At 44.3% G+C, this 12,321-nt stretch overlaps 2 protein-coding genes across 12 annotated transcripts in view; one reads left to right on the top strand and one right to left on the bottom strand.

Moving 5' to 3' along the window:
* Positions 1-1,710, bottom strand: part of LOC139750070 (uncharacterized) — a 77,316-nt gene extending 75,606 nt beyond the window's left edge. Inside the window, 1 exon segment of the mRNA XM_071664405.1 lies at positions 1,549-1,710. Within this exon segment, the coding sequence (XP_071520506.1) occupies positions 1,549-1,710 (162 nt within the window).
* LOC139750450 (uncharacterized) overlaps positions 1-12,321 on the top strand; it is a 54,709-nt gene that overhangs the window by 4,374 nt on the left and 38,014 nt on the right. For 3 of the 11 annotated variants that reach the window (XR_011713141.1, XM_071665271.1, XM_071665265.1), the window contains exons 1-4: positions 2,510-3,250; positions 5,786-5,922; positions 10,116-10,233; positions 10,964-11,096. Coding sequence is in view for 9 of the 11 variants with exons in the window: in XM_071665271.1 (XP_071521372.1) it covers positions 2,905-3,250; positions 5,786-5,922; positions 10,116-10,233; positions 10,964-11,096 (734 nt within the window). In the remaining 2 variants the exon portion in view is untranslated. The other 8 variants (XM_071665269.1, XM_071665267.1, XM_071665266.1 and 5 more) reach the window with 7 other exon arrangements.

Genomic DNA, 12,321 nt, shown 5'->3' with positions numbered 1-12,321 from the left:
TGTCGTAGACATCACTCACAAGCTTGCCGTCAGCCTGTAGCTCCTCTCCCAGGACTAAGAATTAACTCTGCTCCTCCTTTCACTGTGACAGGTGTAGATTATGCTGGACCCCAGTTTTGTGTTGATTTTCCATGCAAGAAGCTGTACATTTTGTTATTCACTTGTGGAGTTGTCCGTGCAGTACACTTAGAGTTGACTAACTCTGTCTTATGACGATTGCTTACTTGCCTTTCGTAGGTTTTCTGCCAGAAGAGGCCTTCCATCAGTTATTTACTCTGACAATGCCAACACTTTTATTAGTATGTCTAAAACAAATGCATCAGTTGTTTGGCACCCTTGCTCCCCAGTGGAAGTTTGTTGTACCCCATGCTCCATGGTGGGGAGGTTGGTGGGAAAGATTAGTCCGATCTGTTAAATTAGCTCTGAGAGAGACTCTTGGTATAAAATGTTTAACAAGATGTGAGCTACAGACTACCTTACATGAAATTGAGGCATGTGTAAATTCCAGACCCTTAACTTTTGCCACAGATGATCCTAATTCTGTAAGCCCTTTAACACCTTCTCATTTTTTAATTGGGCGCACTGCTGGATTTCATAGAGAGCTTAAAGGTGATTTCCAGGTACCTGAAATGTCACATAAGGACCTATGTGAGCGAGAAAGCCTGAGACATCAACAACTTGATAAGTTTTGGAGTGTGTGGATGTCTGACTGTTTATTGAATTTACCCCCTATCATCACAGGTTTCATACCCAGATGTAAACTGGAGAAGGGATCTGTTGTGCTGGTTCGAGGAAATAATTCTCCTCGTTTGCAATGGCTCCTTGGAGTGATTGTTGAGTTATTCCCTGAGAAGGATGGAATAATTCGTAGTGTCAAAGTTAAGACTGCAAAGGGAGTAATTAGTAGGCCAATGCAAAAACTGCATAACTTGGAGCTTTCATCTACAGGGGAGGATGCTACAACAGATGAAGCTCATAGTCCCTTACCACCAACAGATGCCTTCCCAGCATATGCTCAAGGTTCTGATGAGGCTCACTCCATGACACCGTCGTCAACTTGTGTGTCTAGAGCAGGACGAACTGTAAAGCCTCATCAGAGACTGAATATGTGAGATTGGAGGGTTTGAGATGTAGATTTAGGTTGATGATCAGTATAGTCCCTTAGTCCCTTTGGGTATTGTTTATTGTTTTATTGTATCATTTGCTTCCCAGGGTGAGGGTTGAGTTGACTCTTAGTGAGACATTTGTATTTATACATCCTGATGCCATATGATCATGTTGTTGAGAGTAAGGATAGGAGTTATTAAAAGTACTCCTATGGTGGGGAGATGTTGGCGCCAGGGGTTTGAATGATGTTGACGCCAGGGGTTTGAACTTGGTTCACTCGGTTTGTGAGGGAGAGTGGGATTACCTTGTTGAACTATTCTTTCTGCTTTCTTCTACGTATGCAATCTTTTTCTTCCTGTCGTTCTGGATCTCGTTACTATCACTTCCTTCACTTTGTTTCATTTGCTTTCGTCTCCTTTTCTTTTCCTTCCTACCAATCACCTGAAAACTGTCTGCCACCTTCATTGTTGTCGGTCGCGGATCATCCGCTTCTGATTCGCTACTTGAAAGCTGCAGGTCGTCGTCACTGCAGATTAATAGTGCAATCCTCTCTTGCTTAGCCAGATTCTTTTCATGTTTCTGCCCACCACTTGCCCCAGACATGGTGCAAAGCTTAGACAGCCGGTGAAAATCGAAATTTGTTGCAGAGCGAAAGGTAAGGAACGTTTGACCAGCACGGTGGTGTCCACCGGAATGTGGGTGAGGTGATCCTGAAGCTGTGGAAGTGAAGTGTGAGGCTGGGTAAGAGCCATGTTTGTTGAGGGCAACAGTTGGTCAGACGGTACACAAATGAGCCCCACTACCATCTCTTCGTGACTCGTGTTCTCTCCCGCGCTCTCATGTCCTCGACTCAGCAGTCCCCCGTGACCCGTGTCAGTACTGACCTGTGTGGTGATGTTAACAGTGCAGGTGTCAGCTCGCTTGGCCCCACACAAGGGTATGGTAACTCGTCTTTCAGTGTACCAATGATCGTGTCCTCGTCCTATGTTATTGTGACCACCTCTGTGTTGCATAGCCGAGGGCTGCGTAACAATGGTGAGTGTGTGTGTGTGTGTGTGTGTGTGTGTGTGTGTGTGTAGCGCTGGATGGCAACGTCAGTGTGTTATCTTGCGTGCGTTGTCCGTGTTGTCCGTCCTGATTCAGCTGACTTGGTTCATATGCCTCACCAGCAGTGTCGACGGGTCAGGTGGTGGACGTCATAAGGCTAGGCGGTCGCGCTGATCTCCGCCAAGGCGACCCAGCGGTCCACTCACCCTGGAAGCAAGTCATGAAGTTAATGCTCTTTGTAGGTAGTTTCCTCACCCGCCATGGAGGCAGGTCCATTGTCATATTGCGTCTGTCCCACAGGGACCAGGTTACGAAATACTCTAATCACTATCTCGTAAACACTGATAAGATGGTTGATAACATGGATAGAAGTAACACAGGGCCCAACAGTGTCGTCTAAAACAGTGCCTCAATTTGTCTCCCAACCACAGATGTCATCCCCAAGCACTCGCCGCCCCCGACACATTCTGAGGACCGACATACAAGCCAACCACTTTTGAGTCTTCCTTACGGTGGAGACTAAGCAACATCGGTGAACCTTTAGGAACAAAATTTTCTTTACATAATTTCGTACTGGACATTGTGGAGAAGTACGTGAGTAGAGGAGACGTGCTGATGGAGCTTTGCCAGACAGCTGGCAGAGGAGGAGAAGACTGACTTTCAGCCCGGGGTAGGGAAAAGTGGAGCAACTGGAGTTGCGTGAGTGCAAGGTGGGTTGGTGTGCAGGTCCATCAAGATTGCTGAGACGCCATGTGGTTCCCTAGGCATGTGTGGGTAGCAGGGGCGGCCCTATTGGCCATGCTTGTGACTCCCCAGGTTGCTCAGGAAAGCCAGACCCCAGCAGCCACCACCACTAGCCGTCCATGGAACCCCATCAACACTGGCTTTGCCAGCACCATGTTCACCAACACCAACCAGAGTACCGACATCCCAAGCAACCTCTTCAACAGTGATACTACCTCCAACACCAGCCGCTCCACCACTACCAGCCTCGCCACCACCATTAGTCTCTTCACCACTACCAGCCTCGCCTCCATCACTACCAGATTTGACACCACTGCCACCACCACGTCACGGTGGTGCCAGGGTTCCTTAAGTAAGTCAACCATGTAAATACAGTTCGTTCATGCCACAAGCATGGCTTTCCTTTCTTCCATACTTATGGCGTTCCTTTGTGTCACACCTATGGCTTCCTTTATGCCACAAGTATAGCTTTCTTTCATGCCATAGATATAGTTTTCCTTACTGCCACACGTATGGCTTTCCTTTATCTCACACGTATAGCTTTCCTTTGTACCACACGTATAACTTTCCTTTGTCGGTTTGATTATCAACACACAGGAAGTGAAGTGTTTTAGATATCTGGGAGTGGATCTGTCAGCGGATGGAACCATGGAAGCGGAAGTGGATCATAGGGTGGGGGAGGGGGCGAAAATTTTGGGAGCCTTGAAAAATGTGTGGAAGTCGAGAACATTATCTCGGAAAGCAAAAATGGGTATGTTTGAGGGAATAGTGGTTCCAACAATGTTGTATGGTTGCGAGGCGTGGGCTATGGATAGAGATGTGCGCAGGAGGATGGATGTGCTGGAAATGAGATGTTTGAGGACAATGTGTGGTGTGAGGTGGTTTGATCGAGTAAGTAACGTAAGGGTAAGAGAGATGTGTGGAAATAAAAAGAGCGTGGTTGAGAGAGCAGAAGAGGGTGTTTTGAAATGGTTTGGGCGCATGGAGAGAATGAGTGAGGAGAGATTGACCAAGAGGATATATGTGTCGGAGGTGGAGGGAACGAGGAGAAGAGGGAGACCAAATTGGAGGTGGAAAGATGGAGTGAAAAAGATTTTGTGTGATCGGGGCCTGAACATGCAGGAGGGTGAAAGGAGGGCAAGAAATAGAGTGAATTGGAGTCATGTGGTATACAGGGGTTGACGTGCTGTCAGTGGATTGAAGCAAGGCATGTGAAGCGTCTGGGGTAAACCATGGAAAGCTGTGTAGGTATGTATATTTGCGTGTGTGGACGTGTGTATGTACATGTGTATGGGGGGGGGGGGTTGGGCCATTTCTTTCGTCTGTTTCCTTGCGCTACCTCGCAAACGCGGGAGACAGCGACAAAGTATAAAAAAAAAAAAAAAAAAAAAAAAAAAAAAAAATTAACCATAATTAAGGTAACACATCTCAATAATCAACGTCCATCACACGTAATGAAGGTAACACATTTTTTTGTTTACATTGGAGGTTCCAGTCTCGGACAAAAGTTCACATTAAGGCCGGGCCTTGATATAGAGGTTAACGATAGGAAGAAAGAAGAGACGAGAAAAAAGTATCTAAAAATTTTGGAGGTAAGAGACCTGTCTATTAGAATTTTTCACTTTATAGTACTGGAAAAGACATGAGAGGATAGAGAATTTCAAATCTTCGATGTGTAAGGAAATAAAAAGTTATCAAAACGGCCCACCCTTGAGTTGCCAACGGCCACAGAGTAGTCATGTGACGTAGGAGTTTGCCGAGTATTGTGTGGTCTACCCACTTGTGGGGGGACACAAGCAGCCAGCTCTCGGAAACAAAAACCATTGTAATACCCGTAGAAGAAGGAAAGTGAACGAACTTTGCGGTGTAGGGCAAGGGGGTCAAGTTTGGAAGTTAGCCTGGGACAGCTTATAAGTCTGACTACCTTCCATTCAATTCTGCCAAGTAAGGATGCACAACTAGAACCCATATGTGAGAGCAGCTCTCAGTAATAGGACGGATCATTCCTTTGTATAAATTGAGCAATTGTCCAGGAAAAAAAGAAAATTCGACATCTACATAGGACTCCCAGTTTCTTAAAGGCAGTATTATATATTTCCATAATGTGGGGTTTCCAAAACATAATGGATAATACAGTAATACCAAGTGTGTTCATTGTCTCATGAGGTGGAATTACAGAATCGTCAAAGGAAAAAGGAAAGTTATGAGGAATTTACGATATAGAGATGGGTAGAAACTGGGCCTTGGAGGCAATAGATTTAACCACACTTCGTCTACCACACTGAAATGTCCAACCCAAGACTGAATTTATTGAGGAAGTTGTGTCGAGACAAGATGCAGAGCAAGTGAGTAAGAGAAGGAACAGAATTGAAGGATGTGGAGGAATGCAGTGTTGAGTGGTCAGCGTATGAAAGCATTTGTTTATTCATAGAAGAAAGGAAATCGTTGATAGAAAAGAGAAAAAGTTTAAGGAACATGACAGAACCTTGAGGGACACCGCTGTTGATGAAAAAGTTTGGGAGACAATTAAAGCAGACAGTATACATAAGTTTAGGAAGCATGATACAAGATAATGTTCAGAAGATGTGGACCCACGGGTGTATGACGTACAGTACAGTACAAATAAGTAATTACACCCGTGGTTACACAAATTGGGAATCTGAGTTCATTAGCCAGGAACCAGGGCATTGTGGTGTGGAGGCTCATTACGATAATCCTCGTAAGTGTGGAGGTTCATTATGATAACCCTCACAAGTGTAGAGGCTCATTACGATAATCCTCATAAGTGTGGAGGTTCATTATGATAACCCTCAAGTGTTGAGGTTCATCATGATAACCCTCACAAGTGTGGAGGTTCATTGTACTAACCAGACTCTCACCTCCGCAGCCATGCAGCCAGCAGGGTCCATCTCGTGGGAGGTTGGCACCGTCAACATCATCACCTGCTCCGTTTGGGATCACGCCTCTCCCCTCACGGCCTCGGACCTCGTGGTGTTACGGGGCAGCACCTTCATCCCAAGCCAGGTGACCACACAGCCTCTCCGACTACCTGACTTTCCTTACCGGGTTACCTTCCACCCCTTAAGCCACCAGGTGGTACCGCTGAGGTACCGATGTATCTTTCGGTGACGTCATCTACCTCACAAAGAGCTCCCTATTGCCGCTCTCGATTGTCACCATCCATTGTGCCTTATCGAACTTGCTCTTTGTCTTGTAATGTGGTCATCTATATACTATTGAACCCTTTGTCTCGTGGTGTATCTAGTAGCCTTGTGTATTAGTGAGCCAGGCCTGGTAACTTGATGAATCCACCCTAGTCTCTTCTCTCTTGGTGACCTCAGCCTTGTAACCTGGTGAGCCTGGCACAATATCTTGAAAGCTCCACCCTTGTCTCTTTCCTTGGTGACCTCAGCTTTGTAACCTGGTGAGCCTGGCATATCTTGAAAACTCCACCCTTGCCTCTTTCCTGGTTGACCCCAGACCCACACACTGGGCCTGTCAGTGTATGTCACCGCGTCCTTGTGTGTTGTGTTGGGTACTTGGTGAGTACCTTCACTGTACCGCAGCGGATGTCCTCCCTTGTCATTTACTGATCACCTCCCTTTTAACTTTGTGAGCTCTCCCTTCTAACTTTAGTAAGCCCTCCATCGTAAATTAGTGAACCCTCCTTTGTAAGTTAGTGAGCACCCCCTTGTAGCTTAGTGAGATTTCCCTAGTAATTTTAGTAAGCCCTACCTTGTAAGATTCTGAGCCCTCCCTAGTACCTTTATGAGCTCTTCTATGTAAGCCCTCTTTTGTAAGTTAGTGAGCCGTCTCTTGCAACTTCTGTGAGCCTTACTTGTAACGTGAGTGAGCCATTTCTTGTGATTTATTATGTCCTCCCGTGTAACGTAATGATCCTTTCCTTGTGACATGATGAGCCTTCCTTTGTAACGGATCAAGCCTTCCTCATAACGTTAGTAAAACCCTCCTCCCCTACAGTTCTCCTCCCCTTTTGATGATTTTTCGTTGAGAAAGGAGGGGGGGGGGCAAGTCCCACACACATAGGGGCCCTATGGGATAATGACCATATCTTAGTCAGGAAATACACAAGCGTATAGATGAACAACATGAAATCATTGTCATTTAAAGTATCTTTACTTACGGGTTGTGTTTGATAGTTGTGTTTACATCGCTGTGATCTGTTGTGGTGACCCAGAGCAACTTTAATTTAGAGTCTGAGAAACAGTGATGCATCATTGGCTGAGGTGAAGGAACAGTGATGCATCAGTGGCTGTGGTGAAGGAACAGTGATGCATCAGTGGCTGTGGTGAAGGAACAGTGATGCATCAGTGGCTGTGGTGAAGGAACAGTGATGCGTCAGTGGCTGTGGTGAAGGAACAGTGATGTGGCTGTGGTGAAGGAACAGTGATGTGGCTGTGGTGAAGGAACAGTGATGTGGCTGTGGTGAAGGAACAGTGATGTGGCTGTGGTGAAGGAACAGTGATGTGGCTGTGGTGAAGGAACAGTGATGTGGCTGTGGTGAAGGAACAGTGATGTGGCTGTGGTGAAGGAACAGTGATGTGGCTGTGGTGAAGGAACAGTGATGTGGCTGTGGTGAAGGAACAGTGATGTGGCTGTGGTGAAGGAACAGTGATGTGGCTGTGGTGAAGGAACAGTGATGTGGCTGTGGTGAAGGAACAGTGATGTGGCTGTGGTGAAGGAACAGTGATGTGGCTGTGGTGAAGGAACAGTGATGTGGCTGTGGTGAAGGAACAGTGATGTGGCTGTGGTGAAGGAACAGTGATGTGGCTGTGGTGAAGGAACAGTGATGTGGCTGTGGTGAAGGAACAGTGATGTGGCTGTGGTGAAGGAACAGTGATGTGGCTGTGGTGAAGGAATAGTGATGTGGCTGTGGTGAAGGAATAGTGATGCATCAGTGGCTGTGGTGAAGGAATAGTGATGCATCAGTGGCTGTGGTGAAGGGACAGTGATGCACCAGTGGCTGTGGTGAAGGAATAGTGATACCCCCGTGGCCCCTGACCGGTAGAGAATCGTCTTGAAGGGGAATTAGCAGCAGCAACAGTTCTGAGAGTCGCATGGTAATACTGCTCTCTCGCTATAATCTTAAATGCACGAAAATGTTCAAGATGCACTTGCACTTCATGGTCTGTTGACATGTCGGTGTAGTTCATGATGATATCCATGTGTGATCTCGTACAACAAAGAATTATGCACTAACTCGCGTTTGGCGGACAGCGTCAATTGTTTTCGAAGTCCGTTGAATCGACGTTCGTTCTATCCGAGGTTTGACAGCGCATACGTCTCTTCTGACAAATTTCTAGATTAACTTCATAATATAGACAATGGATATATTTCCCTTGCATTTTTTTTTCGAAGAACCGTTCTCTCTACATCAAGCTGTTTTATAAACTTACATCATGTAATCAAGTTACCCTTGACACTTTCAATTATTGATGAAAAATTAGAGCTGTAGCCTGTCCTCGTAACTCGGCTCATATTTGTGTTACCTCATTTGGACCTTCTCTGCTAGTTCCTTGTGCTTCCTTTAGTGTGGTGACCAGGCTTGAAAAGAATATTATAGTTTTGACCAAAAGGTAGAATATGAACAGCTTGGTGGATAATCCTTTATCTTACTGTATACCTCCTTTCTATTATGATGTTTGCCAGCAAACACATTATTATCTTTACTACTCTCCCAATGCGGGACTCTGGCCATAAGTTGGAACAATCTCCACCCTTAAGTGTTTCCCACAAACAGATTGCTACACTTTACATCCTTCTAGATAATATCATTATAAAGTTTTTGTTCCTTATTTACTCGGGTTGAATCTCATGGGTCATATATCCGACCAATGTCGGAGTTTATCTATGTTCCCATTTTCCTCGTGATCTCCATGTCATCCGTAAACATATTCATGTACTAATCTAATCTTTCTAGTAAGTCATTTACACAGATCAAGAAAAGCGATGGTCCTAGAAAAGACATTTGCCATTGGTGACCTCAACCCATTTCAAGGAAGCTTCCTTGACATGGTACCTTTGGTCCTTTCCACTAGGATATTTTTTCCACCGAAGGCGCCTTATCCATACTGCTGTCTGAGGAACCAGGTACTTTGCCAGCCTGTTGTATGGTACAGTGTCAGTCTTTCCAACAATCGGATACAAAGAGTCCACCCTTCTCTTCTGTCTAAGACCAGAGCTTACTCTAATACAAATCTAAAACGTTCTTTACATATCTTTTCCTGAAATCGACTCTTCTCTCACTTGGGTTAATTTCTCCTCAGCAGAAAGCCATCAGTTTGCTTTCTGATCATTTTTCCCCTTAGTAAATCACAGCTCTGAAAAACTTATCGATAGTTCAGCACCTCCTCCTGGTTATACGTAATTGTAGATAGCAATGACACTTTCCCCTCTTCTACTGACTTGTCATTCTGTTCCAGGGTCATCTACAAACACTTTGTCAAACGTAGCTGCACACATCTTCAGCACTTGTGGTGAATTTCATCAGAAATATCAGCCCTGTTCGAGTCCACACTATCTAATAATCGGTTTAGCCTGCTTTCGGTGTTTCAATGATTTTCAAGACCTCTCTCTTTCGTGTCGCCAGGTTTAGGGTTGTAGCCACATTCAATGTGAAAACACTTCTGAACTTCGTCATTCAGCTCCTCATGTATCCTTACGCCATCTTCTAAACCTTTCCCTCGGAATCTCTTAGCTTGATTACCTTTTTTTGACAACAATCTGCTTCTTATGAGTTTATAGAAAATTTTTGTATTGTCGCCTGCCTTGTCCACAGTATTCTTTTAGATATATGTGTGTGTGTGTGTGTGTGTGTGCAACTGGAAATGGATATCAACGCATGCTAATAACATCACCTATTCATTTTGCTTTTCTACTTTCCTTGAATTTCTTCGTTTATGTAAATAGTCACTGGATTCAGCGGAGTTCTTTCGGCGCACCAGTCACATTTTGCCATTTACCAACAAATCCTTATCAGAAATCTTCAAACGGAGAGTTCCTTCTATATGTAGCATCCAGGTGCCTGTACATAAGCATCACTTTCTATCTTTACAGAAAAATAGGCAGAGAAACGGAGTTTTGAGATTTCTATGTTACTTTCATTTCTCTTCTTGGCCTTCCTGTTGATGACGTCACCTATTTGGTATTCGATGACGTCACTGGTCTGTCGCTAACGTCACTGACGGGGGTTTAAGGTGACAGACAATTACACCATCAAAGTAACTGTGAACGCCAGCCAGCCGGACGAGTACTACGTCATATGCACAGAAACCACTCACCAAAGCAGCTGCCTCGGCAAGGTCACCGTTGGCTGTAAGTTGCCCGTGAAAAAGGACTTTTGTGTTGTGTGTGTGTACCTGTGTGTGTGTGTGTGTGTGTGTGGAGGCCACAACTGATCTCCTCCCATATAACCATATGGAGTTATGGCAAGGCTAAATATAAGCGACGCGAAAATATACGTTCGACAGGTCGGGTTTCAAAGGATAATACTTTCCCTTTCAAGGATCAGTCAGAGGTTTCCATTAGCTACAAATCATCCAACGCGTTTAGCACCAAACACAGAGAAAATAATGAGAATTCTTATTTGATGTACCCATCTTATTTAGTTGCCCATGTATATATGTATGTATGTATATTGGAAAGTATCACAAATGAGCGCGATATTCCACGGGGAAAATAAAACACGATAAGTTACCAAGTGAACTTTCGTGTAATAATCACGTCATCAGAGGAGATAAAAGAAACAAAAATAACGGTCAGATGATGTACAACGATGAGATGTAGCTAGGACACCATTTGGTAAACAAGTGACTACCCGAATGGAGGTCGGGTGCGTTCGAGTCTGGCAACAAGCGTATCATAAACTTATCATATGGACTTTATATATATATATATATATATATATATATATATATATATATATATATATATATATATATATATAATCAGGTAAGGAATGAGTGCGTCAGAATTGGTAAGCGGAAGGAACGGGCACATAGTAACCGATCGATTAAAGGAAACTAAAAAAAACTCATTTCCACAGACCCACCGTTGGACGTGGAGGACTTCCAGTGTGTGTCGTACAACTGGTATTACCTGAGGTGCCGCTGGACCATCCCAGACAATCCAACCCAGGCCACCTCTGACAACTACAAGTCCTACCTCATAAGTCACACGTAAGTTTGAAGCTAGGCTTTTAAACGCATTAGACTGTAGGGAACAGTTTTAAGACCTCTAACACTGCAAAAACCTGGTAAATGGGGCCAAGGCCACTCAGTCAGTCCCAGCAGGGCAAATCCTGTAATCATCCAATCAGTAGGCTAAACCTGTAACAACCAAACAGTCCCAGCTGAGCTAATCCTGTTATCAAACACATGCAAAAGAGACAAAAACTTTATTTCATATTTGCTTTTTTCACCTGTACATCAGAAGTATTCTTAGCCATGGGAAATTCCCATGAACCTTCATTTGTGGCTGGATCCTAGGGAAGGAGTTTCAGGGAAGAAATATTGGTTGTGAAAACTTAGGCCTCAGGGTAGGAGAAATCAGTGGAAATTATTGAGAAACAAGAGGAGAGGTTAACGCAGTCCAGGAGGAGGAGAGAAAAGAGAAGTGAGATCAAATTAAAGAACGTGGAAAGTGTCCTCTCATGGCAGAGTAAACTGGGGATTTAAAAAAAAGAATGTACCCCAAAGGGCATGAACACAGTCAGTTTACTTGAGGGTGTTTAGCAGAGACTTAACGAGAGGAAAAATTGCGTGATAAACGAAGAGCCAAAAAAGAGTCAAAAGGATATTTCCTGAATGTCCTAGCGACTGCTCAGCAAGGGCAATGCCCTTAACATATGGGAATTATCAGTGATAGCGTGTAAGGAAAGAAAAGTGGGAACAGTTTGGTGGGAGTGTCGAACAGAACCAGAGCATATGGACTGTTACAGCAAAGCAGACACCTTGCTGCAGAGTGACACATGGATTTAAGTGATTCGATAGAGAGAATGTTATGGACTATTAGAGGCAAAACACTTGGGGGTATCTATAGTCTAGATGATGGAAAGATCAAAATGAAAATATAGTGTCCAGGAACAAAGCTTGTTGGTAAAAAACAGGTCTAACCAGAAACAAGGAGGTAAACGGGTTAGCATTTATATCTGCAGTAGAAAACTAGTTGGAACAGTAATTAAGCATATCATCAAAACAGGATGTTGACAGACGTAAATCTCTGATTTTATATTGTAAGAAAATCGCATTCCTGACAGTGAGGAAAGGGTAGTGACAAATAAAGTGCTCATCAAAAGACCCCAAAAAGGATTTAGGGATCCAGGGAGCAGTTTTTGTCAGAAAAAAAAAAGATGAGGGGAATTCATTAGGGCATATAGGAACAACCATTGGTTCAGGGGGTATT

The sequence above is a fragment of the Panulirus ornatus genome, chromosome 9 (genome assembly GCF_036320965.1).
Source record: "Panulirus ornatus isolate Po-2019 chromosome 9, ASM3632096v1, whole genome shotgun sequence".
Taxonomy (NCBI): Eukaryota; Metazoa; Arthropoda; class Malacostraca; order Decapoda; family Palinuridae; genus Panulirus; species Panulirus ornatus.
The sequence above is the reverse complement of the archived record's forward strand: the minus strand, read 5'-3'. Positions and strand labels throughout refer to the sequence as shown.